Source organism: Sciurus vulgaris (genome assembly GCF_902686455.1).
Source record: "Sciurus vulgaris genome assembly, chromosome: 10".
In the NCBI taxonomy this organism is placed as follows: Eukaryota; Metazoa; Chordata; class Mammalia; order Rodentia; family Sciuridae; genus Sciurus; species Sciurus vulgaris.
In genome coordinates, this window is record NC_136470.1 from 87,721,596 (window position 1) to 87,744,355 (window position 22,760).

General features: G+C 36.5%; 1 protein-coding gene across 5 annotated transcripts in view; it reads right to left on the minus strand.

Moving 5' to 3' along the window:
- SENP2 (SUMO specific peptidase 2) overlaps nt 1–22,539 on the minus strand; it is a 36,616-nt gene extending 14,077 nt beyond the window's left edge. For 2 of the 5 annotated variants that reach the window (XR_013757280.1, XM_079100614.1), the window contains exons 1-11: nt 22,243–22,538; nt 19,551–19,606; nt 16,030–16,163; nt 15,430–15,496; nt 13,911–14,001; nt 9,921–10,089; nt 8,051–8,154; nt 6,314–6,408; nt 5,696–5,747; nt 4,737–4,800; nt 2,574–2,750 (exon numbers count right to left, since the gene is read on the minus strand). Coding sequence is in view for 3 of the 5 variants with exons in the window: in XM_079100614.1 (XP_078956740.1) it covers nt 2,574–2,750; nt 4,737–4,800; nt 5,696–5,747; nt 6,314–6,408; nt 8,051–8,154; nt 9,921–10,089; nt 13,911–14,001; nt 15,430–15,496; nt 16,030–16,163; nt 19,551–19,606; nt 22,243–22,343 (1,110 nt within the window). In the remaining 2 variants the exon portion in view is untranslated. Of the gene's footprint in view, nt 1–2,573; nt 2,751–4,736; nt 4,801–5,695; nt 5,748–6,313; nt 6,409–8,050; nt 8,155–9,920; nt 10,090–13,910; nt 14,002–15,429; nt 15,497–16,029; nt 16,182–19,460; nt 19,516–19,550; nt 19,607–22,242 lie in introns of those variants that run through there. The other 3 variants (XR_013757279.1, XM_079100615.1, XM_079100616.1) reach the window with 3 other exon arrangements.
- Nucleotides 22,540–22,760: the final 221 nt, after the last annotated feature.

Genomic DNA, 22,760 nt, shown 5'->3' on the forward strand with positions numbered 1-22,760 from the left:
AGAATGAAACTAAACCCCTATCTCTCACCCTACACAAAACTCAACTCACAATGGATCAAGGACCTTGAAATCAGACCAGAGACCCTGCATCTTATAGAAGAAAAAGTAGGTCCAAATCTTCACCTTGTTGGCTTAGGATCTGACTTCCTTAACAGGACCCCCATAGCACAAGAAATAAAAGCAAGAATCAATAACTGGGATAGATTCAAACTAAATAGCTTTCTCTCAGCAAAGGAAACTATCAGCAATGCGAAGAGAGAGCCTACAGAGTGGGAGAATATCTTTGCCTCTCATACTTCAGATAGAGCACCAATTTCCAGAATATATAAAGAACTCAAAAAACTCTACACTAAGAATACAAATAACCCAATCAACAAACGGGCTAAGGAAATGAACAGACACTTCACAGAAGATGTACAAGCAATCAACAGATATATGAAAAAATGTTCAACATCTTTAATAATAAGAGAAATGCAAATCAAAACTACACTAAGATTCCATCTCACCCCAATTAGAATGGCGATTATCAAGAACACAAGCACCAATAGGTGTTGGAGAGGCTGTGGGGAGAAAGGTACACTCGTACATTGCTGGTGGGGCTGCAAATTAGTGCAGCCACTCTGGAAAGCAGTATGGAGATTCCTTAGAAAATTTGGAATGGACCTACCATTTGACCCAGTTATCCCATTCCTCGGCCTATATCCAAAGGACTTAAAGTCAGCATACTACAGAGATACAGCCACATCAATGTTCATAGCGGCTCAATTCACAATAGCCAGACTATGGAACCAACCTAGATGCCCTTCAATTGATGAACGGATAAAGAAACTGTGGTAGGGCTGGAGAGATAGCTCAGTCGGTAGAGTGCTTGCCTTGCAAGCACAAGGCTCTGGGTTTGATCCCCAGCACCGCAAAAAAGAGAAAAAAAAAAAAAAGAAACTGTGGTATATATATACAATGGAATATTACTCAGCTATAAAGAATAATAAAATTATGGCATTTGCAGGCAAATGGATGAAATTGGAGAATATCATGTTAAGTGAGATAAGCCAATCTCAAAAATCCAAAAGAGGAATGATCTCACTGATAAGCGGATGATGACACTTAATGGGGGGTGGGAGTGGGACAAGAATGGAGGAAGGAGGGACTGTATAGAGGGAAAAGAGGTGGGAGGGGTGGGGGGGGAGGAAAAAAATAATGGAATGAATCAAACATCATTACTCTATATAAATTTATGAATATGCAAATGGTATGCTGTTACTCCATGTACAAACAGAAACAATATGTATCCCATTTGTTTACAATAAAAATAAATTAAAAAATAAAATAAAATAAAATAAAAGGGTGGGGGTGTCACCATAGAAATTAAAAAAAAAAGAAAAACAATACTAAACAAATAAAATAAAGCCATGCTGTCCATGTTAAAAAAGAAAAAAAAAATTCAGACTTAGAATCTTACTAAAGGTTATATCCTTGTTGACTAGATGGCTTCATTATTTTAAAGGACTGTGTAGACAAATGCATATTTAAGCTACAAAATGGAATTTGTAAATTCGATCAAAGTTATTTTCATCCAAATGATTTTTCTGTTGCTTCTCCCCATTGCACACAATTTGGTTACTTTATAGCTCTCTCTCTTTCCACCTCCGTGTCCAATATATATAGTTAATGCTTGAGAATATACACCGAATAGGACACTACCTAACAAGATGACATGGGGGGGTGGGACTATGGGTTTACCTTTAAAATAGGAATTTTAACTACTTTCATCTCCTTATTTTCTGTAAGTCTTTACTATTTTCAAATATAATAATCAATGAAAGGGATGTTTCAGTAAACCATAATCATTACTTTAAAAAATCTTTTCTTTTGCTGTACTGGGGATTAAACCCAGGGGCACTATACCACTGAGCCATATGCCCAGCTCTTTTTGTTTCTTACTCTAAGACAGGGTCTTGCTAAGTTGCTGAGGCTGGCCTTTAGCTTGGGATCCTCCTGCCTCAGCTTCTTCTCAAGGTGCTGGGATTAGAGGAGTGTGCCAATACACCTGGCCCCAGGCTTTTTTTTAAATTTTATTTTGAAACAGGGTCTCACTAAATTGCCCAGGCTCACCTGAAACTTGAAATTCTCCTGCCTCAGATTCCTGAGAGTTTGGGATAATGGGCATGTGCCACCAAGCCCAGCAAAGCATTCATTCTTTTTTGTTGTTGTTGTTCTAATTAGTTGTACATGACAATAGAATGCATTTATACATTTTGATAGATCATACATAAATGAAGTGTAATCTCTCATTTTTCTGATTATACTTAATGCTAACCCCATATTATATGGCACAATTTATGTTTGAAGGGTACAAAAAGAACCTGCAAAGAATCCATTATATTGATCCACTAGACAAACTTCACAGAGCATCAATGATCAAGGTAGCCAAAGTGAGAAAACCTGACCCTAATTTTTTCAAACATTCAAGGGCCTGTAAAAACTCCTTAAAACAAAATACTCATTCAAGTTTAGAGTAACTGAGGTTATTTTTTAAATGTGTTCCTTATTCTAATCAGCACAAGGAATAATACCTCTGTAAGTTCAAGGAGATCATCTGTTCTTCTATCCCTTTCTTTGCCTGAGAAATTCTTTTCCTTTGCCTCAAGTATTGACATTTTCCTCCTGAGTAATCCATTGCTTCCACTGCCCAGGCGGAGTCGAGCTGACACTTCTTCAGATAGATCAGGCTCCAGCCGGTGTCCCCTCCGCTGATCAAAAAGTTTCTATATTTTATTGTTCTGCTTGATATTTGCACACATTACATATATTTCACATGAAATATAAAACATTGCCATTATCATAAAAGAAGAGAATTAGCAAATTCCCCAAATGAATAAAGTAGAGTTAGCACAGTGTCTGTCCTGGCAAGGCAGAACAAAGAAGCTCCAGAGTTAAGGTTCAGAGACGCTTCAATTACAAACCATGAAAGAGAACACTCACCACTTTCCCTTAAAGTAGTAAGAAAAGTAGTTTTGATTTTTATATTCTAGTTAAAATAACATAATTTTTTTTTTTTAGTTTTTTTAAAGAGTTTTTAAAATGTGACCTAAAATCCCATCACTGCTACACTTATACTAAGTAAACTTGCTCTATTTCATCTTTTAAAAAGTAATTATAGGGGCTGGAGTTGTAGCTCAGTGGAACAGCGCTTGCCTAGCACATGTGAGGCACTGAGTTCGATCCTCAGCACCACATAGATAAAGGTATTGTGTCCATCTACAACTAAAAAATATTTTTTTAAAAAAGTAATTATATATGACAGAAAAATGCATAAAACAGGAAGGTTAAGCTGACCAACGATGGCCAATAATGTAATCAACCATGCCTATACAATGAAGCCCCCATAAAAGCCCAAAGATTGGGGTCAGGCAGCTTCTGGATGGTTAAACACATGCAAAAGTTTGGAGGGTGGAAGTTCTACATCCACACATCTCTTTCATCTGGTAGTTCATCTGTATTCTTTGTAATGTTGTCTATTAAAAATGAGTAAACATGGGGTAAAAAAGAGAAAAATATACAAATCAGTAATGCAGCACTTTAATTAATAACCACCATTCAAGTTAAAAAGAATTCTGCCAGTACCCCAGAAACAATGACAAGCCCCTTCCCTATTACAACACTATGTAAACCTTAATATTACCTTTAAGTCATCTAGTAGGAGAACTATTCTTAAAATAGGAAATTTATTAGAAATGGAACTCTGGATTAGAACCACTAGTCCTAACTCCCCTCGCCAGTATTCTTCACTTCAGCTGTCAGGTATACTAGTCCTTCCCCCTGGTTCAGCAAAGATAGAAGAAGGATATATTTCTTAGGTTTCAAATACCTCTACTCCGTTCTCTCTCTTCCTTCTTTTGTCAGAAAGACAAACAGGTGTAAATTGACAAACACGAAAGACTCTACTCTGAGTCACTGAAAATGGGGAACTCAGAAAAGGGAAAGTTCTAAGATTTATGACATAAGACCATGACTTAGCCTTTTGAATTCTAATTCTTAGGGAACACAAATTTGACCAAACTGTGAGTTAACACAAAGCAATCACCTCGGCTTTTATAATTTTATGTATCTATATTATGAAATGACCTAAAACTTCAAGTTTGGATCTAATTTAGGAATGTATTTCTTCTGGACATTGAATGTTTATCAAAATACTTTGCCATTATTAAAAATGCTAGTATTGCTATGGAGATCACTGAAACACTTTTTATTCTTATGTAGAAATACAAAATCAAACTAAGCATTAGATTGCTAATATTTTCAAGTAAATCTGAAACCCTGACTCTGAAAACAAACACCTGAACATATCTTTCTTAGAGACTTATGTTTTTAAAAGTTCACTGGGGCTGGGGAGATAGCTCAGTCGGTACAGTGCTTGCCTTGTAAGCGCAAGGCCCTGGGTTCAATCCCCAGCACCAAAAAAAAAAAGTTCACCAAAAGGTGGAATACAATACAATAAGGGTTGGTATGGAGTCATGCTGGTCTCTTATAAAGAAAGGTAACTACTGAAAATATAAAAATCAGCAACTCAAGGACACAAAAAGTTATATATCTTCAAAGCTTATTGCTTTTTGAAAAAAAGTAATGGAATTAGAAATCAAAGTAATATACACCTGCTATCTTATTTTTGAAGGGCATCAAAACATAAATCCAGTGAATGAACAGACATAAAAATTTTAACTAGGGTTTCTACTTACACCTTCATTTTCAAGTCTGATTCCTACCATCTTCTCTGTATCAGAAATTTTCCCTTTGGAACACCTGAGGAAAAAAAATTAAGAGACTACAGACTTGTGCCAGATGATTTTAACCTGATCCATATTAGACTATTTTTAGAAATGATTAATTTATAAACAAAAATTGTCTGGAGTTTACATAATCCTCTACACCAATGGTAGGCAAATCTTTCTGAAAAGGACCAGATAGTAAACACTTCAGGTATGGCAGATTTCATACCTCAGTCACATCTTCTCAACTCTACTATTAGAGTTTAAAAACAGGAACAGAAAGGATATAAATGAATGAGCATGATCATGTTCCAATAAAACTTTATTTATAAAAAAAAAAAAAATAGGTGGGCCAGAACTGGCCACAGTCCACAAACTCTGATACAAAGAAACTATATCTAAAATCCTAAAACATGTAGAACTACCTTCACTGGTCTTATATTAGAGATACTCATTCCCAGAGATGCCACCTTGCCCACACTCCTAAGAAGCAGCTACTTCTCCAAGTACTGACGCCTAGGAGGTTAAGGGCACACTCCCAAGGAATATGATTTAAGAGCTACTTATGGAGCATGGTGGTGCTTACCTATAATCCTAGCTACTTGGGAGGGTGAGGCAAGAGGATTGCACATTTGGGGCCAGACCTGATAACTTAGCAAGACCCTGACCACCAAAAAATTAAAAAGGGCTGGGGGGTTTTAGTTCAGTGATGGAGCATTTGCCTAACATCACAAAGTCCTGGGTTCAATCTCCAATATCACACACACACACACACAAGCACACACAAAAGCTATTTATACACACGTACATATATGCTTGCCCAGCTACCAGAGTTAAAGATACTTGACAATTTCATCAAAACTAGTTGCTCATAACTTATAAAGTGAGAAAATACATAACAAAACTTAAGAATTAACTGAACAATGTACCTCTTTTCACTTCTCATTGGACATAGAGGTCCCCTTGTTTCAGCAACTCTATCTGTGAGGATGGTAAAGAAAGGATTAAATGTTTCCTTTACTAATCAATCACAGGCTAGAATTTCAACTTACCATTTTTAAAGTATCAGAACATTCATTTACCCTGAAACACTGAAGTGAACTCTAAAGATACAAGCCTTCCTTACAAACTAAGTAGCCTAAAATTGCATAAATCTGTTCTTCAAATATCTTTAGCACAGGCTGAGTGATAAGTTCATTTGATAAATTATAATTTAGTATCATTCAGTAGACAACTGGTGGAGAAATATAGGCAGTTAAAATAAGAATTATAAGTAAATTAATTTTATAGTCATAAAATATGCTACTATAGAACCTAAGAATAATAACCAAAAGGTATTCTATGAAACAATTTTATCTTGAAACAGTTTTTTTTTTCAAATGAAATTCCTGGTACTATGTAAATACCAGTCAATGTTGTGAGGTTTACCAGTGTTTAAAGGTTTGGGACACCATCTTCCACTTGTATGTCAATTTTCAACCTCATAGGCCCACTCTTACATGAACTAAGGTCCATACATTAAGATGAAGTTAGATCTGGGAACTCACATTGTTTTGGAACAAACTGAGTTGCTCTGACTCCATGATTCTGCTCTTCCCCCCAGGCTTTGGTCTTTAATGTGTCTATATGACTTCTTTGAGAGCTTAGAAACACAAAAAACAAGGAAGATCAGATACAAAAAGGAAAGCTACCTTAAATGTTAATTACCTCTATCTGACAAGCTTCTCCACACAGGGTTACTGATTACCTTTTAACATCAAACAACAATGAAGAAGCAACACAGTAGCATCTGGGACTAGGATAAGAGCAATCTAACCCTGATTCTAAGTTATCTAACCTCTACTTCCTGTATTTGTAAAACTAGATGTTCTCTGCTCTGCACAGTGGTGCACACCTTAATCCCAGCCACTATGGAGGCTGAGGTAGGAAGATTGAAAGTTCTAGGCTAGCCTCACAACTCAGTAAGATCCTGTTTCAAAATAAAAAATAGAAAAGGATGGGAGTTATTCAATGGTAGAGTGCCCCTGGATTCAGTATCACCACCAAAAAAACTGCTAGATGTTCTCTACTCCTAGTGCCACCTTGACTGAAAGAAAAATCTATCTGCTAACTCAGATTAAAAGATAAAAAAAGGGCTGTAGGCTGCAGTGCAGTGGTAGAGCATAGCATACATGAGGCTCTGGTTTCAATTCCCAGATCCACTAAATAAATAAATAAATAATGAAATGATTTAAACTACACATTTAAATGAACTCTAAAGCAATATGTCAAAAGCAGGAACCTAAAAAAGCCAGTTCTGAGGGTTTTGCCAAAATAACAAAGCCAATAGTTCATCAAGCATACTGCTGCTTCCAACAGTAGCTAATCAAATGGAGAACATACTAACATTCTTAAGAGAATTAAAAAACAATAAAACAAAACATAGTTCACAAAGTTAAAATTCTTAATGAATTTATTATTTCTGCCTTCAACAAGTTCAAGAGTCTTGTGACTCTTTGACCTTAAATTTGCTGTTACATAATTTGTGGAATCTGTATTTTCACATCACTTGTTAGAATTAGCAAGTGAACCTCAAATCTGAGCTCACACATTTTTGTCCTCTTATCACAGGCCAGACATCTCCTGCCACTCTAATTTATTTACTCATATTATTAGTTATTTCAATAACAAGCAATCTTATAAGGAAAATTCTTATGATCTGGGTGACTTTAATCTTATCTCTAAAGTAGAGGGTTTCCAAGAATGCTAAGCAATCACTGGGATGCCTCAGGAAGAGAGAGGGAGAGAGTGTGTGTGTGTGTTGTGTGTGTGTATGTTACAGATAGGGGTGAGGATGGGGAAGAAGAAAAGAAAAAACAAGAGACTGTGGTGAGGAAGTGAAGGAGAAAGGAAGAAGAAAAGAGAAATGGAAGGAAGGGCAAGAGAGAAGTAGCAGGGAAAAAAGAGGGAGAAAGAGACAGAGATTATGGAAAGTGTATGTGTTGGGAAAGTTGGAAAACTGCCACTGGAAACTGACTTCAACCAGTGATCCACTTTTCCACATTAGAATTTCAAGTAAGAGTTCACTTAGACAAAGCATTCTAAAGCTAACAGAAAACTAATTTTGTAAAAAACACCCCGATACAACGCATCATTAGCTATAGTGTCCAGGCAAATTGCAGGGTTGATTCTTTCAGTGTTAACCTTTTTTTTTTTTTTCCTGATGAGACCATCCCATCAATCTCTCTCCAAAAACAAAGTAAAAATTGTCAAGCAAAGCATTTGTCTTTTTATTTCATTTTTACCTGTGATGATGTGAAGTCACAGGTGGGACAGAGTTTCCATGACCACCTTCTTTAAGTCGCTCCAATAACCTTCGGTACTTCTCTCTTTCCTCTTTTTGAACACCCTGAATAAATAAAAGCAGGGTAGATAAGTACTAACACATTAAATTTAAAAGTAAATCATAATCAGAGACTAAGAGGTTAAACGCAGCCCACGGATGTATTTTATTTGCCAGCACAATGTTTTGAAAGTTTCTTAAAATTAACCATCAACCTTATAAATTTTTTTTTAAAGTCCAAAAATATGGCCTCTTTTGAAAAATTAGATCCAACAATCTGGACATAGCACTATCCCCTTTAGATGGGCCATTTGCTCTCCATCCCATTTCACTCATTTACCTTATCTGCTAAATCTTAATGACATCTGAGTTTTTGACCGAATTATGTTGAACAAAATTGGGTTAACTGCAAAAAAAGATCAGTGGAAATAATCCATTTGCATAATCAAACTCTGTAGCCTCCAAAATCTAACTGGTCTCTCCAAAATCACCAGTGGCCTTGTACTGGTCACATTCAATGTACTTTTTAAGCCTTTACTTTATAAAGCTCTCCCCTCAGCATCTCACCACCAGCTGACCTTGCCTTGCCTTCCTGGGTATTAAACTCTTCTGATTCTTCTTTTTTTCTGAGTCTCCACTGAAGGTTATTCCTCCTTCTGCCTGCCATAAATGCTGATGGTTTTACACATATTGCTTCTCACACTACATTCTTTCCCTGAATAATCTCATCAGCTCCCTTGATTTGAGTAACATCAATATGCAGAAAATTCAAAATGTGTCTCTAACCCTGCCTTCTTCTCAAAACTCCCAACCCCTATATCCAAGAGTCTACAGGAGAGGTCTTCTTGTGTGTTGCACAGGCACTTTAAACAATGTCCAAAACTGAAGTCATCATCTTCCCCCTAAACACATAGGGTATCTTGGTCAGTGGCACGTATTTACCCAAGACTGACATCTGGAACTCAGGCTCTTCCCTCTATTATAACACACTTAATCAATTAAAAAAAAAAAAAGTCCTTTTTAATGTTACCTACCACTCTTTCTAGAATATATCTTCTCTGTCTACCCCACAGTCATTTACTTACTAATCCTTCTCTGGTTTTTCACCTAAGAGACTGAAGTCTTTAACATCTCTTCTTAAAATTCCCTTCAGGGACTGTGGTTCATTTTTCCTCTCTGCCTAACAGTTTGCTGAATTACAATTTATCTAAAAACTCTTAGAGGGCAAAGATCACATTTTATTCAAGTTTGAATTTCTCATAACTATCACAGTATCTGGACCTAAATAAATACTTTTCTGATGAACTAAACAACTCACTCAGAAAACCATCTAGAAAACTAAAATAGCTGATGGTCCTGAAATGCCAAATACAGAAACAATTCTAAATTTTCCTAGAATGAGTAAAGACCTCAAGAGAGAAATGAAATGGAAAGTATCTCTTCATCATGCTAAGTGCTCTGAAAGGGGAGGAAAAAGCAGAGAAGCACATCATTGACTCTCACATAGTCACAGTTCTCAGCATATAAAAGAAACAGAATAATTCAGACACTCAGAATCTTCCTAATATGACTCCTTTTCCTTCTTTATAAGGAAAAACTACATGTGAAAATTGACTCAATTATGTACATTCCAAATTATCTCTAGAAGAACATATACAGTAACATTCATTGCTTGCTAAGAGTCAAACTGGGTGGTGGAAGCCAGATATGGAAGGCACACTGGAAACATACACTCTACCCACTTTTGTACCATTAGTATAGTACATATATCATTTATTACCCAAAATATTTATTAATTTTTTTTTTAAAGAAACAAGGCTAAAAGGGCTTACCTCCTCCACAGTACAATGGGGACGCCTCAGACCCTTGCCACCCTCTTCAGAAATCATCTCTGTTACAGCCTGTTCCTGAGGTTTCCACGTTAAGGAACTCTCTGGATTGCTTTTGCTATGGCGACGGCCACCTGGTCTTCTATTATAGCCTTCTGAGTTTAGAGTAAAACTGACAGAAAAAAATAAGAAAAAGAATGTATCACTAGACTGCTTAAAGTGCTAGAACTCAAGATCCTATTCCAGCCTGTGATTATGCTGCCCTAGCTTAGGCTTATTATTTGTCAGACAACCACCATTTGTATAAGTTAGATCTATCCCTAGATACAGGTACCCCAGAATTCCACTAGAGAATATGTACTTACAGTCATGAGGGCTATCACATGAAAGCTCTCTTCCTCATGACCAATCATCCAACACCAAACCCAGATTTAGCTCCCCTACTGCACACATCCCCACAATGTCCATATTACACTTTTCCTTTAGTCACTCGGCACCACAAAAATTAATTATTGTTGTGATTATTTAAAGTCTATATACCATGCTATATCATAAGATCTATAAAAATAGAGATTCTATCTTTTTATCATTATATCTAAGTACAGGACCTAAGCCAAGAGTCACTCAAGTAACATCTGCTGAATGATAAATTTTTTTATTTTTTATTTTCTTTTTTTGTGGTGATAGGGATTGAACCAGGGCCTTGTGCATGTGAGGCAAACACTCTACCAACTGAGCTACATCCCCAGCCCCTGAATGATAAATTAATAAATGCTAGGCTGGGCACAGATGGTGTGCACTGGGAGTCCCAGCTACTTGGGAGGCAAAGGGAGGAGGATTGTTTCAGTCCAGGAGTCCAAGGCCAACCCAAGCAACACCCTGTCCGTGCCCCACCCCCACGAAAAGTAAATTAATAAATGCTAAAGAAATTGAAGTCACAGAACCCCTTTTGAGTCATTGCAGCTAGTGACAAATATCTGCTTCTTCTGCCATTACCAATAATGGAATAAACTGATTATCATACCCCTCAATATGATATTTTGAAAAGAAAACAAAGCCACGTATGTAGCATTACTATAAAAACATTGCACAATCTGAAGCAAATCATGAGTAAACAGCAGACAAAATATTAGGCAGAAGCAATGGCACATGCCTATAATCCCAGCAACTCAGGAGGCTGAGGCAGAAGGATTACAAGAAGACCCTCAGGAATTCATCAAGGAAAAAAAAAAAAAAAAAAGGACCAGGGATATATAGCTCAGTGGTAAAACACCCCTGAGTTCAATCCCCAGTACTAAAAATTAAAATTAAAATATTAATACCACTAAAGACAAAGACACACAAAGGAAGTGTTCCAAATTAAAATACCCCAAAAAGACATGAAAAACAAATGCAAGACATGATCTAGCACTGGATCTTGGTTCAGGGTAGGGGGAAAAGCCATAAAGAAGAAATTTAAATATGACCTATATAGATTATATGATAACATTATATCAATGTTAAATTTTCTGATTTTCATAACCTATGATTATGTAAATCAAAATTCTCACTCTTAAGAAACAAACTCAAGAACTCTGAATTTAAAGACAAAGTTATTTGTCTAATAGTTTCAAAATATGTGACATACATGGAAGGAGAAATTGACAAATCCAAATTATAGGAGAAAACTTTAATAGTCACTCTTGACTCATCAAGCAGTAGACAGAAAAATAAGTAAAATCCATAAAACCTTATCAGCTGACTTGACCTAAGTGACATTTACAGAACACCCTATCCAACGACAGCAGAATATAATATTGTTTTCAAGTGCACATCGAATATCATCCAAATAGACCTTACTCTACACCAAAAAACAAACATCAACAAATTTAAAAGAATTGAAATTATATAAAACATAGTCTCTGACCATAAAAGAATTAAACTAGAAATCAGTAACATTATAATATCTGGAATGTCCCAAATATTTGGAAATTAAACAATATACTTCTAAATAATCATAGACCAAAGAAGAAATAAAACAGAGATTAGAAAATCTTTTAAACCAAATAAGAATGAAAATCAACACTTAAAAATTTGGAAGATGCAGCTAAAGCAGTGTTTATAGAGAAAATGACAGCATTAAAATGCTTAGAGAAATAAGTTCACCTCTAAATATCTATCACCCAAGAAAAAGAACATTTCTTACCTAACAATACAATCATCAAATTCAGGAATGTTAGGAATGATATACAATAATGTAACATGTAACACATATTTAAACTTCTCTGAAGTCATTAAAAATATCCTTCACAGAATTCTAGGATCTAATCCAAGATCTTGTGTTGTATTTTGTTGTCCCACATCTTTGTTCTCCTTTAATCTGAAAATTCTTCATCTTTTAAATACATAGACCTATTGTTGGTAGAATGAAGTTTAATTTCAGATTAACTCATTTTCTCATAGGTAGATTCAGATTATTGGTTTTTACAGAAATACTACATTAAATGATGATGTCTTTCGCAGTGCAATATATCTGGAGGCTGTGTCAGTTGGTCTTTTGGTGACTTAACTTTGATCCTTTGGTTAAGAGGTATCAGACAGTTTTCTCTAATATGTTTCCCTTTATAAATAATTAATAAATAATCTGTTAGGAGATATTTTGAGTTTATATAAATAATCCCATACCCCATCAAACTTTTACTTACTAGTTTCAGCTTAAGATTCCCATTCATATCAATCATTACTGATAATCACAAAATGGTGAATTTCTTAATTTTATCATTCTTTCTGCACTTATAGTTGGCATTCTATTACAAAAAAGATCTTTCTCTCTCCATAATATAGATTTACTTACTAATATCTGTATTCCTGTCTTCATTCATTTTGATGTTTAAATTGTCCCCAGTTTGGCCAGCTAAGTTTCCTGTAAGTTTCCTCTTAGGTTGGTTAGCTACACCATAATTTTGGAGCCCTCCTTTCTTTTCAGCACAAGATATTCCAGTCTCACTTTGTATTTTCCCTCCTGGCCCTAGTCATTCATCCATCCCCAAAGGGCCCTGGATTTTAGTTAGTGTCTCACTCTTAAATATAAGTGGATAGTCAAGGATTATCAGGTATTTGAATAAAGACTCTTAACTTGAAAGATAAGCTCAAAATAAACTAAGGAGAGGGCAACTCAAAAGAAAAAGACAAAGCAGCGACAAGAAATTTTAAAACAATATTGAGATAAGAAAAGATATTTTACATCTTTATAATAAAAACAAGATACTTGGCAAAGGAAAAAAACATGAAATGGGTAGGGAGAGGAGGACTCTTTCAACTTAAAAACTATGACAGCTTTAAAAAAAAATCAGTTTTGAAAAGAGAAAATCAAGTCAAGCTTGGTGGCATATGCCTGTAATTCCAGCCTCTTGGGTAGTTAAGGTCAGAGAACCCCAAGTTCAAGGACAGGCTGGGCAACTTAGAGAGACCGTATCTCAAAATAAAAAAATAAAAGCCAGGCATAGTAGTATAAACCTATAATCCCAGTAACTCAAGAGGCTGAGGCAGAAGGATTGTAGGTTCAATACTAGTCTCAGTAACTTAGCAAGACCCTGTCTCAAAATAAAAAATAAAAGGGCTGGGCAAAAGTGGTAAAGCCCCCCCCAATCCGTCCCCAATACTAATAAAAAAAATAAATAAATAAGTAAGTAAGTAATTTAAGAAGGGTTGCTGATATGCCTCAGTAATAGACACTTACCTAACCTGTGTAAGCCCCCAGCAACTCCCACCCCACCAACACACACATAAAAGGTTTTAAAAATCAGATCAGATCAGGATATGGGCATATAATACAGATAGAAAAGTAATACAACTCAGTTCAAGTCTCTTTACTAGTTGTATGATATTCAGCAAGTTACTACTCTAAGAATACTTCTTTATGTTACATAGTACAAAAGTGAAAATGCTTTGCAAGAGTGAACACTTAATAATTGTTAAATTTCCATTTGCATAAAGGCAGAATTTAACACTTACCCAAAGGAAGGCAGGACTCTACGTGGTTGATCTCGGGTTACTGTCACTCTGATCTTAGGATAGTCACTTATTCCATTAGGAGATTTATTACCTATTTGAAGAACGTATTTGTATTGTGAAAGAAAAAGAAAACTTTGTGACCAACATAGCATTAGGACAGAAATTTGTGAGTTACTTTACACTTAACTAAATAACTTGTTTTTCCAAATTCTATTAATAGACAGCACAGGAATCCAGCATAAACGTAAAAAGTTAAAGCAAATCAATAGGAGAGGCTGGGGATGTAGCTCAGTGGTAGAGCACTTTGGCTAGCAATGCATGAGGCCCTGGGTTTGATCCCCCAGCATCACAAAAGAAATAATAACACCCCAGCATCACAAAAGAAATAATAACAACAAATTACTTAATACTCAAACATTATGAACAGACCAAAAATCAATTTACATTAACTTTTCTAAATGATATAAAAGATTTCAAAGAATTAACAACTTGGGCTAGAGATGTATCTAGTGATACAGTGCTTGCCTAGCCATGCCTGAGGCCCTAAGTTCACTTTCCAGCAACTCAAAAAAAAAAATGAAAGAAAAGAAACATCTTTGTTCCAAGTCCTTTGGAACTAGATTCTCAGCCACAGGAGTATCCATTTACCCTTGCTCTTCTTTGCCACCAGAGGCACTTTGCCATAAAAATTTGAGAGGCACAATGCTAAGGTATTTATCATTTCAGCTTCTTCCATTTTTGATTTCTGAACACACAACTTCTCTACTGCTCATTTTCCCTACTTCCTTACCTTGTTCTCAAACTTTACAATCTTACCAGCATGCAGACATCACAACTATTTCTTAGAACTCTGTATTCCTCCCACTTTTCCCCATATTATTTTGTATAGTACAGAAAATAATTACAATTCTATTTCAGGGTTTAATGATGATATGGAAGCCCCTAATCCATAAAACTACAAAACTGCACACCAAATAGAGGATGAATTCCTTGAGGGCAAGAACAAGGTTTTATTATTCTATTATTTGTGATAATAACTTAGCACAATGCCTGGCACAAAGTAAGCTCTCAGGAAATTTTTATTCTAATGAACAACTCTTAATCTAAATCACTCTAAGGATACTGATAATACAAACAGAAAACACAACAGTAAATTCAATGACAACAATTCCAAAGGAAAGTTTCAGGTTGAACAGTCCTTATCCAAAAATCTGAGAGCTGATGCTCAAAAAATTTATAGCTTCAGATTTGGGATTTTTGGATCATGGATGCTCAACTGATTAAGTTCATGCAAATACTCCAAAATCTGAAAAACTCCAAAACCTGAAAAATGTCTGGTCCCAAGTATTTCACATAAAGATACTTACTCAACCTGTATTTGCTTTTTAGTATGGTAGAGAGAATATGTCTTTATTCTCATCCCAATCCAAATCGGTGTTTTCCTTTCATATTCTCAAAATTTAGGGAAAAATGGGCAGAAGGAAGTACAGGGAAGCAAAAATATTTTTGACCACCTCACCCAGTTTCAGCATGTTGTTCCAGGATCCAGAACCTGTCAGTTCACAAGATGAAGAGTTCGAAAATACCTTAAAATCAAACAGAATCACCTCTGTAGCATCTAAATTTTGCAATTTATGTAAGTTTCTAATATGAAAAGATCACACTATTGGTGATTATTTTCTTAGCTGCCTCAAAGAAGCAATATTACCAAGATCAAAGGTTTAATTTGTCAAGATATACAAAAGGATGTAAAAATGACAATAGCAGGTTCTTCATCATCCTTACATTAAGAAAAACAAAAGCAATTCTATTATTTATAAATATTTTTTAAATGTTTAAGTTTTTAATCTTTAATTTCTTGATCATTGGATCACAACTAATAAAGACAAGAACATTTCTGGGAAGATGTCATTCACATTAATTTAAAAAAAAGGAATATTTCTAAAATTAAACTTTAATGATTAAATACAAAGATCAGCAGCCCTTGGGGTTGTGGGTGTAACTCAGTGGTAGAGCACATCCTTAGCATGGATGAGGACCAGGGTTCAATCCCAACACCAAAAAAACAAAACAAAACAAAAAAGATCAGTACCCCCAGTGGAGCCCTATTCCCACTGACCTCTTCTGAAGGGGCCACATTCCGTGTTCCATTACAAGCAGAAGTCACCATGGGCTTTGTGGTCAGCTGGAATGGGAATCCAAATAAGCTGGCAGCATTGTAGAGACTGTTTTTCACTTGGTGAATAAAGCAATCTAGAAGATGTCAACAAACTATCAATACAGAGTAATAAACTACCAGAAAAAAGAAAAGTTATATCTTGGAAAGAACCTCTCTCAATTTTGTTAGAAGTCCCTCTTCTAAGCACTAAAATAAAAAGGTATGTATAAAAATATTTTTCTCTAACTGATAACTGGAATTCCAATATTGTAATTTTTTAAAACAAATATCCAAGATGCTACCAAAACATGGAACCATCACATCAGCAAATCTCAGATTCACAAAGAAAGTTGCTGAAATGGCAGCTTTTAAGCAGCAACTTCTCCAGAATATATAAAGTGAATTTTTACCAGAGAGGTGAGGGTATAACTAAACAAGGATCATATAACCACTAGGTAAGACAGAATTCTACAGGGAGCACTGTCATTTATTCCTTGATTTGTCTCTACGTCCCAGGCAGGTAACAATATTTGTTCTCAACAATAACTTACTAAGCACCCTATTCTATCTTGGCTAGGAAAAGTATAAAATACACAACTTTTAAGCATCTACGATGAAATAAGCTATCCCTCTCTGTTCTGGATTAGATGTGTTGAAAGATGTGTTGACTCACCTCTTCCTGCAAAAATAAAGACCACAAAATTAATAAGTAAATAAATAAGAAGGGGGGCAAATTTCAATACTTTCCCCTTTTAAAATACTACCTTTTTCTCAATTCCTACACAAGTATGTTTCTATGTCCTAATTAAGGGTATTCTAAGCACCAGTTTCTGCTTCAGAGACTACAAAGGTGGCTTTAAGCAAGTAGAGCTCCAGATATGTAAATATAAAATACTTTAAAGAAAGATAATAAAACAACTAAGCAAATGGGAGGATGTGATGGCCAAGAAAGTAGAATCCAACTTGAAGTAATTTGTTATATGAAAATAGTTAAAAATACCAAAGTTTGCAAATGAGTTGTTTCTCATTGTGGGCATTCAAGGTTATTCCTATAATAGTGATGAAGAATACAACTTATATTCTGCTATGAATGTAGGTGAGAGAAAAATCATGTTAGGGATTGATGCTTAACACACAGACTATCATCAGACCCCAGATAATAAGAGGTACCCTTGATAACAGTAAATAGTAGCCACTAAAAAGTATTTAATATTTTTCTACAAATTTTGTCAAAAACTGAGTATGACTCAAGATTATGTCAAAAGATTTCACTGATTTTTAAAAAAAGGAACGAAGGCAGACCTGCCTCATCTGTAACATAGTAATAAGACTACCATGTTTTCCTGAGATTAGACTAAATTCATCTCTGACAATCCCTTTCAACTATAAAATCATGAGTCAGTGATTGTGAGATTCTCTCTTTTATCCTTGCTTTTTTTTTTTTTCTCTCTCAAAAGCAACCAAAAATTGTATTCTTCAATACAGTAGCAGGCAGGCAGATAGATGTGTTACCTAGTAATTTAATTAAAATTAAAAATTCAGTTACTAGTCAGATATGGTGGCATACATCTATAATCTCAGCTACTTGGGAGGATAAGGCAGGAGGATTATAAGGTCAAGTTCAGTCTGGATAACTTAGCAAGACTCTGACTCAAAATAAAATTTGAAAAAGGGCTGGAGATGTAGCCCAGTGATAGAGCATTTGCCTAGTTTGTTTAAGGCTCTGGGTTCAATCATCAGTACTGGAAAAAAAAATTCAGTTACTGAGTCAGATTAGCCATTTCAAGTGTTCAAGAACCATCATTATAGAAGTCCTAGCACTTTAGAGACATTTAATAACTCTAATAAGTACTGCCTCTGTTAACTACCACTTCATCCTTGGCTTAGATTCCCTTTTATAGTCTGCCACTCAGAAAATCATAATACAATAATGACTTGGGAGGCTGAGGCAGGAGGATCACAAGTTCAAGAATAGCCTGAGCAACTAAGTAAGACTTGTCTCAAAAAAAATAAAAAGAACTGGGGATGTAGTAGCTTAGTGGTAAAGCACCCTTAGGTTCAATCCTCAGTACAAAAAGAAAAAAAAAGAAAGTCCTAATACTTATTTAACGGATGACAGAATGGGTGATCTTAACACAGAAGGTCATAAAATAGATGATTACCACAAATAATTCAGGAACCTTCTGTAATACCACCAAAGTTTTTTTTAACTACATTCAAATACAAACTAATGTTTATTTATGCTTTTCTTTAAAATTGACTCACTTTTTTTGCTTAAATAAATGTACTTCTGATACTTTTAAACTACCAATGTAAATATAAAACCATCATGTCTTATAAAGAAATGAAAACATTAAGTTCTGGCTGGGCCTGTTAAAAAATGGGAGATTAGCATGTGTTAGATAAGCATTGAAGACATACTAGCCCTAAGCCAAGATTTTCTTTGAAATAATTAGGAAATCAAAAATAACTGAAAAGAACACAACTTTCTTATATAATAATGATTCGAATGTAACATGTTACAAATGTTATATCCTCTAAAATCATTTCCTAAATTGGTATCTATCCTATGCTTTGGGACATAATGTAATGTATAAATTCCTTTATTAAAAATCTCCTGTAATTTGACCTGCTTTCAATTTCTCCCCTGAGCTCTAATAACTATTTCCTAAATTTGTACAATTTTCCCATGCTGTTTCCTATGCCTAGATTGTTTTTCCTTCCTATTGATCTCTTTGATATCCTATCTACCCATCTCACATTCTACATCCTTCCTCAAAAATTATGAGACTCAACCAGTTGAAAATTGGATCCAATTTTGCTGTCTTTCTTATGTCATTTATCATGTCCTCACTGACATCAGTATTACTGATTGCTTTATCTTATACCCCTTACCATGTAATCATGTAAGGCCCCTGAAAAATAGAGAACCTGTTTTACTAATTTTTGTATTTCCTTTAGAACCTAACGCATCACAGGGCTGAAGAACCCTCAGAGGTACCTCAGAGGTAGAGTGCCTAGCATGCTCGAGGCCCTGTGTTCAAAATCCCCAGTACAAAAAAAAGAAAAAAGAAAAAAAAGAACCTAATACATTGCTTAGCATCAAGACATTCTCATTAAATATTCACTGAATCAAACATCTAAATATTAACATTGACAGGTCCACACTCAACTATCACATCTGGAATAGACCCAAATTCACATTAATGTTGAGAGAGAGTAGAATGTAGTTTTCTACTGAGCCTTTCCCCTTAAACCTAGTTTTATTCTCTTCTAACCCTGAAGATATATAGAAATAAGATTTGTGACAACAAATTAGATCACTTCATTTAGTCAACAGTGGTTACCTCTGGAAAAGAACTGAGTAGGGAAGGGACAGAAAAGAGACTTACTTTTCATTGCATACACTTTTTATCTTTTGAATTTTGTTCCATGCATGTTTTCCCACTAAAAAAATAATTTTTAAAAATTATGTTTAGTACCTAATCTTGGTCTTTTAGCAGGTATTTCATCAGTGTCCACTGTAGAAAACAGAGTGCTGAAAGGAAAGAGAAAATATATATAAAATCCATTTCTATAAATAAACTTAACTAGTCAAGGCTGGGGTGTAACTCAGTCGTAAAGCAGTTTAGCATGCACAAGGCACTGGGGATCAAAACTCAACAGAAAAAAAAAAAAAAAAAACAACAAAACTCAACAGCAAAACAAAAATATTACTGTTCATATCATACCAAACATCTCCCTTTCATTCACTTTGTCAAGATGAAATCCAACTGAAGTTTTAAAGGAAGAGGGTTTAACATTATGGTTTCAACTATTTGAGAAACCCAAAATTCTTTATCACATAATAATGGGTAATTTGGCCAAAATTCAAACAATAAATAATTTCTTTTTGAAAGATGATCCCCAAAGAAATTCACTTATTTCAGTTGACAACATAAGCAGTCTTAAAAGATATTTCCTAGCCAGGTATGGTGGTACAAGCCTGTAATTCCAGTTACTTGGGAAGCTGAGGCAGGCAGATCATAAGTTAGAGGACAGCCTCAGCAATTTAGTGAGAATCTGTCTCAAAAAATAGACAGACAGACAGACATAAAAAAGAGGCTGGAGATATAGTGCAGTGGTAGCTGTACCTCTGCATTCAATCCCAACACAAGGGGGGAAAAAAATGACAGGTCTTAGCTAGGAAAAGGTATTACATTTAATAGAATTTTTATAATGGGAATTATATTACAGTGGTAATAATTTGGAAATTCAGGGAAGTTTCTAGCCCTATATGTCAAGAGTATTAAAGGCTTATGGTATAGTAATCATCTTTCTGAATCCTTAAGCTTAATCATATTTACCGAGAGGAACTGAATGAGATCTCAGAAGGGATTATAACCTTAAACAGCCCAGTCAACTTTCATTTTGACTGAAAATTGGTTTCCATGAAGAAGGGTTTGTTTGTTTTTCTTTTGCCATGTTGGGGATCTAGCCCAGGACCTCACAAATGCTAGGCAAAGTGTTCTTTTGCTGAGCTATACCCAGGCCCCTAAGAAGTGTCATTTTAGGTGAAAGACAGAAGCACCTCAACTGTAATAAAGAATAGGGGTTTGATCTCCCAACCCTTGTTCCCCTAATTTACAGGAATTTACATTAAAAAGACAGAATAAGGGTAAGAGAATTAACAGACCCTTATCAAATAAATATGTAACAAATGCTTACCATGCTCCACTCTGTACAAGGCCCTCAGAGTAGAATAAACAAATACAACCCCTCCATACGCTGACCATCTGTTTAGGCACTTGTGTTATCAAATGATCCTAACATCAATCCTACCCGAAGGTAGAAAGGAAGAATGAGTTGAAACCATGTGTATCTGAAATGCTATAATTTAGTCAATAACCAATTTATCAGTGACCTACATTCCCAAACTCATGCATCAATCATTTTGCTCTCTCAAGCTCCTCCCAAATCAACCCTTTGTCTACTTCCCTTGACTTTTAGGCTTAATTTAAACGTGAAATTAGGGTAGGCATGGTGGTGCCCACACTGTAAGTCCTGCTGCCAGGGAGGCTGAGACAGGAGGATCTCAAATTGGAGGCCAGCCTCAGTAACTTAGGGAGACTCTGTCTCAAAACAAAAAGGGTTGGGGATATAGCTCAATGGTATATACACTCTAGGCCAGGCAGGGTGGCGCCTGCCTGTAATCCCAGTTACCTAGGAGGCTGAGGCAGGAGGATCTTAAGTTTGAGGCCGATCTCTGCAATTTAGCAAGACCCTGCCTCAGAATAAAAAATTTAAAAGGCTGGTAAACTGCCCCTGGGTTCAATTCAATCCCCAGCACAGAAGGAAAACAAACAAAAACAACAACAACAAAAAAAAAAAAAAAAAAAAAGGAAAATAATTACCACTCAATCATCCAAAATTAGGTGGTGTACAGAATTGGTTTCATTTTCTAGATTAATTCTTAGGCAAGGCAATAGATACTATAAAATGAGAAGGGAGTAGATATTAAGTAAGAACAACCTGTAGTTTCACTTTTAACTGAATTTTAGAGTTCACACTAGTGATCTTATTTAAAAGGAGGCCGGTACTTTTTTTCCCCTCGTACACTAATTCTAAAGGACATAAACACCTCCCTCCCTCTTCCTGCCCCAAACACACACAGTGTTTGACAGCTGTTTTAGAACAAGACAGCTGCTGTTTCTTGGTGCAGGAGAACAGTACTTGCAGTCAAAACGACTTGGGGCAAGCTACCAATCTCACTTCTCTTAACTGCGCTTACTGTTCACAGATGACACTTGGGAGTGTGCTTTGTAAACAGGGAGCCACAATAAAGACAGTATTCCTTTAATTTTTAGTGTTTAACCTAAGAGCAGTAAAAATAGAAGAAAGCCTCATTTGTTGTCAGCAAGCAACTTTGACTCTGACGAGAACATTAAAGATCCTACCATCAACGACCATTCCAAAGACAACTAGCTCCTTCCTCATCAGGAGCCGCGTCCACACAGCGTGGCGGGAGCAACTACGTCACCAGGATACCAGCGACCCGCAGCTCCAGGGCCTCAGCCCAGCGGCCGGTTTAGGGGGAACATGGCCTGCCGGGCTGGATGGACAGTACCTCGGCCGAGGAGCCGCGGTGGGGGAGGGCAAACAGCCAGGCCGGCACTCGGCCCCTTCTCTTCTCACCTGTTCGAGCGCCGCCTCTTCAGGAGGGCCCGGGCAGGGGGCACCGACCGGTCGCAGAAACGGAAAATGGTGCCGAGAATCCTAACCAGCCATTTGTACATACCAGGCCTGAGCAGCAGCGGCGGCCGACACACCCCGAGACGCAAACCCCAGAGCTGTCGCCGCCGCTGCCGCCTTGGCCACCACCACCAAGGATCAGTCGCTGGCTTGTGACGCGATCCGTGGGCCCATAGATACAACGTTCTCCGGGCTAAGGGAGGCCCCCACCCGCTACGACTCTTGACGCCGCCCCCTCCCGCCCGACCGGAAAGCCTCATCTTCACTCTACGCACGCGCAAGATAGCACCGCCTTCTACCCTCGAGCCTAGCAACAAGAAAGCCTGCGGGACGGCCCGGGCCCAATCGCTGACGAGATGGGAGGAGCTGTGGGCGGGCTTTCTCTTGGGCGGAGCCAATCCCGAATCCGCCCGCGAGACCAGGCTCAGGAGGAAACCTTGAAGAGTCGTGAGCGCAGTTGG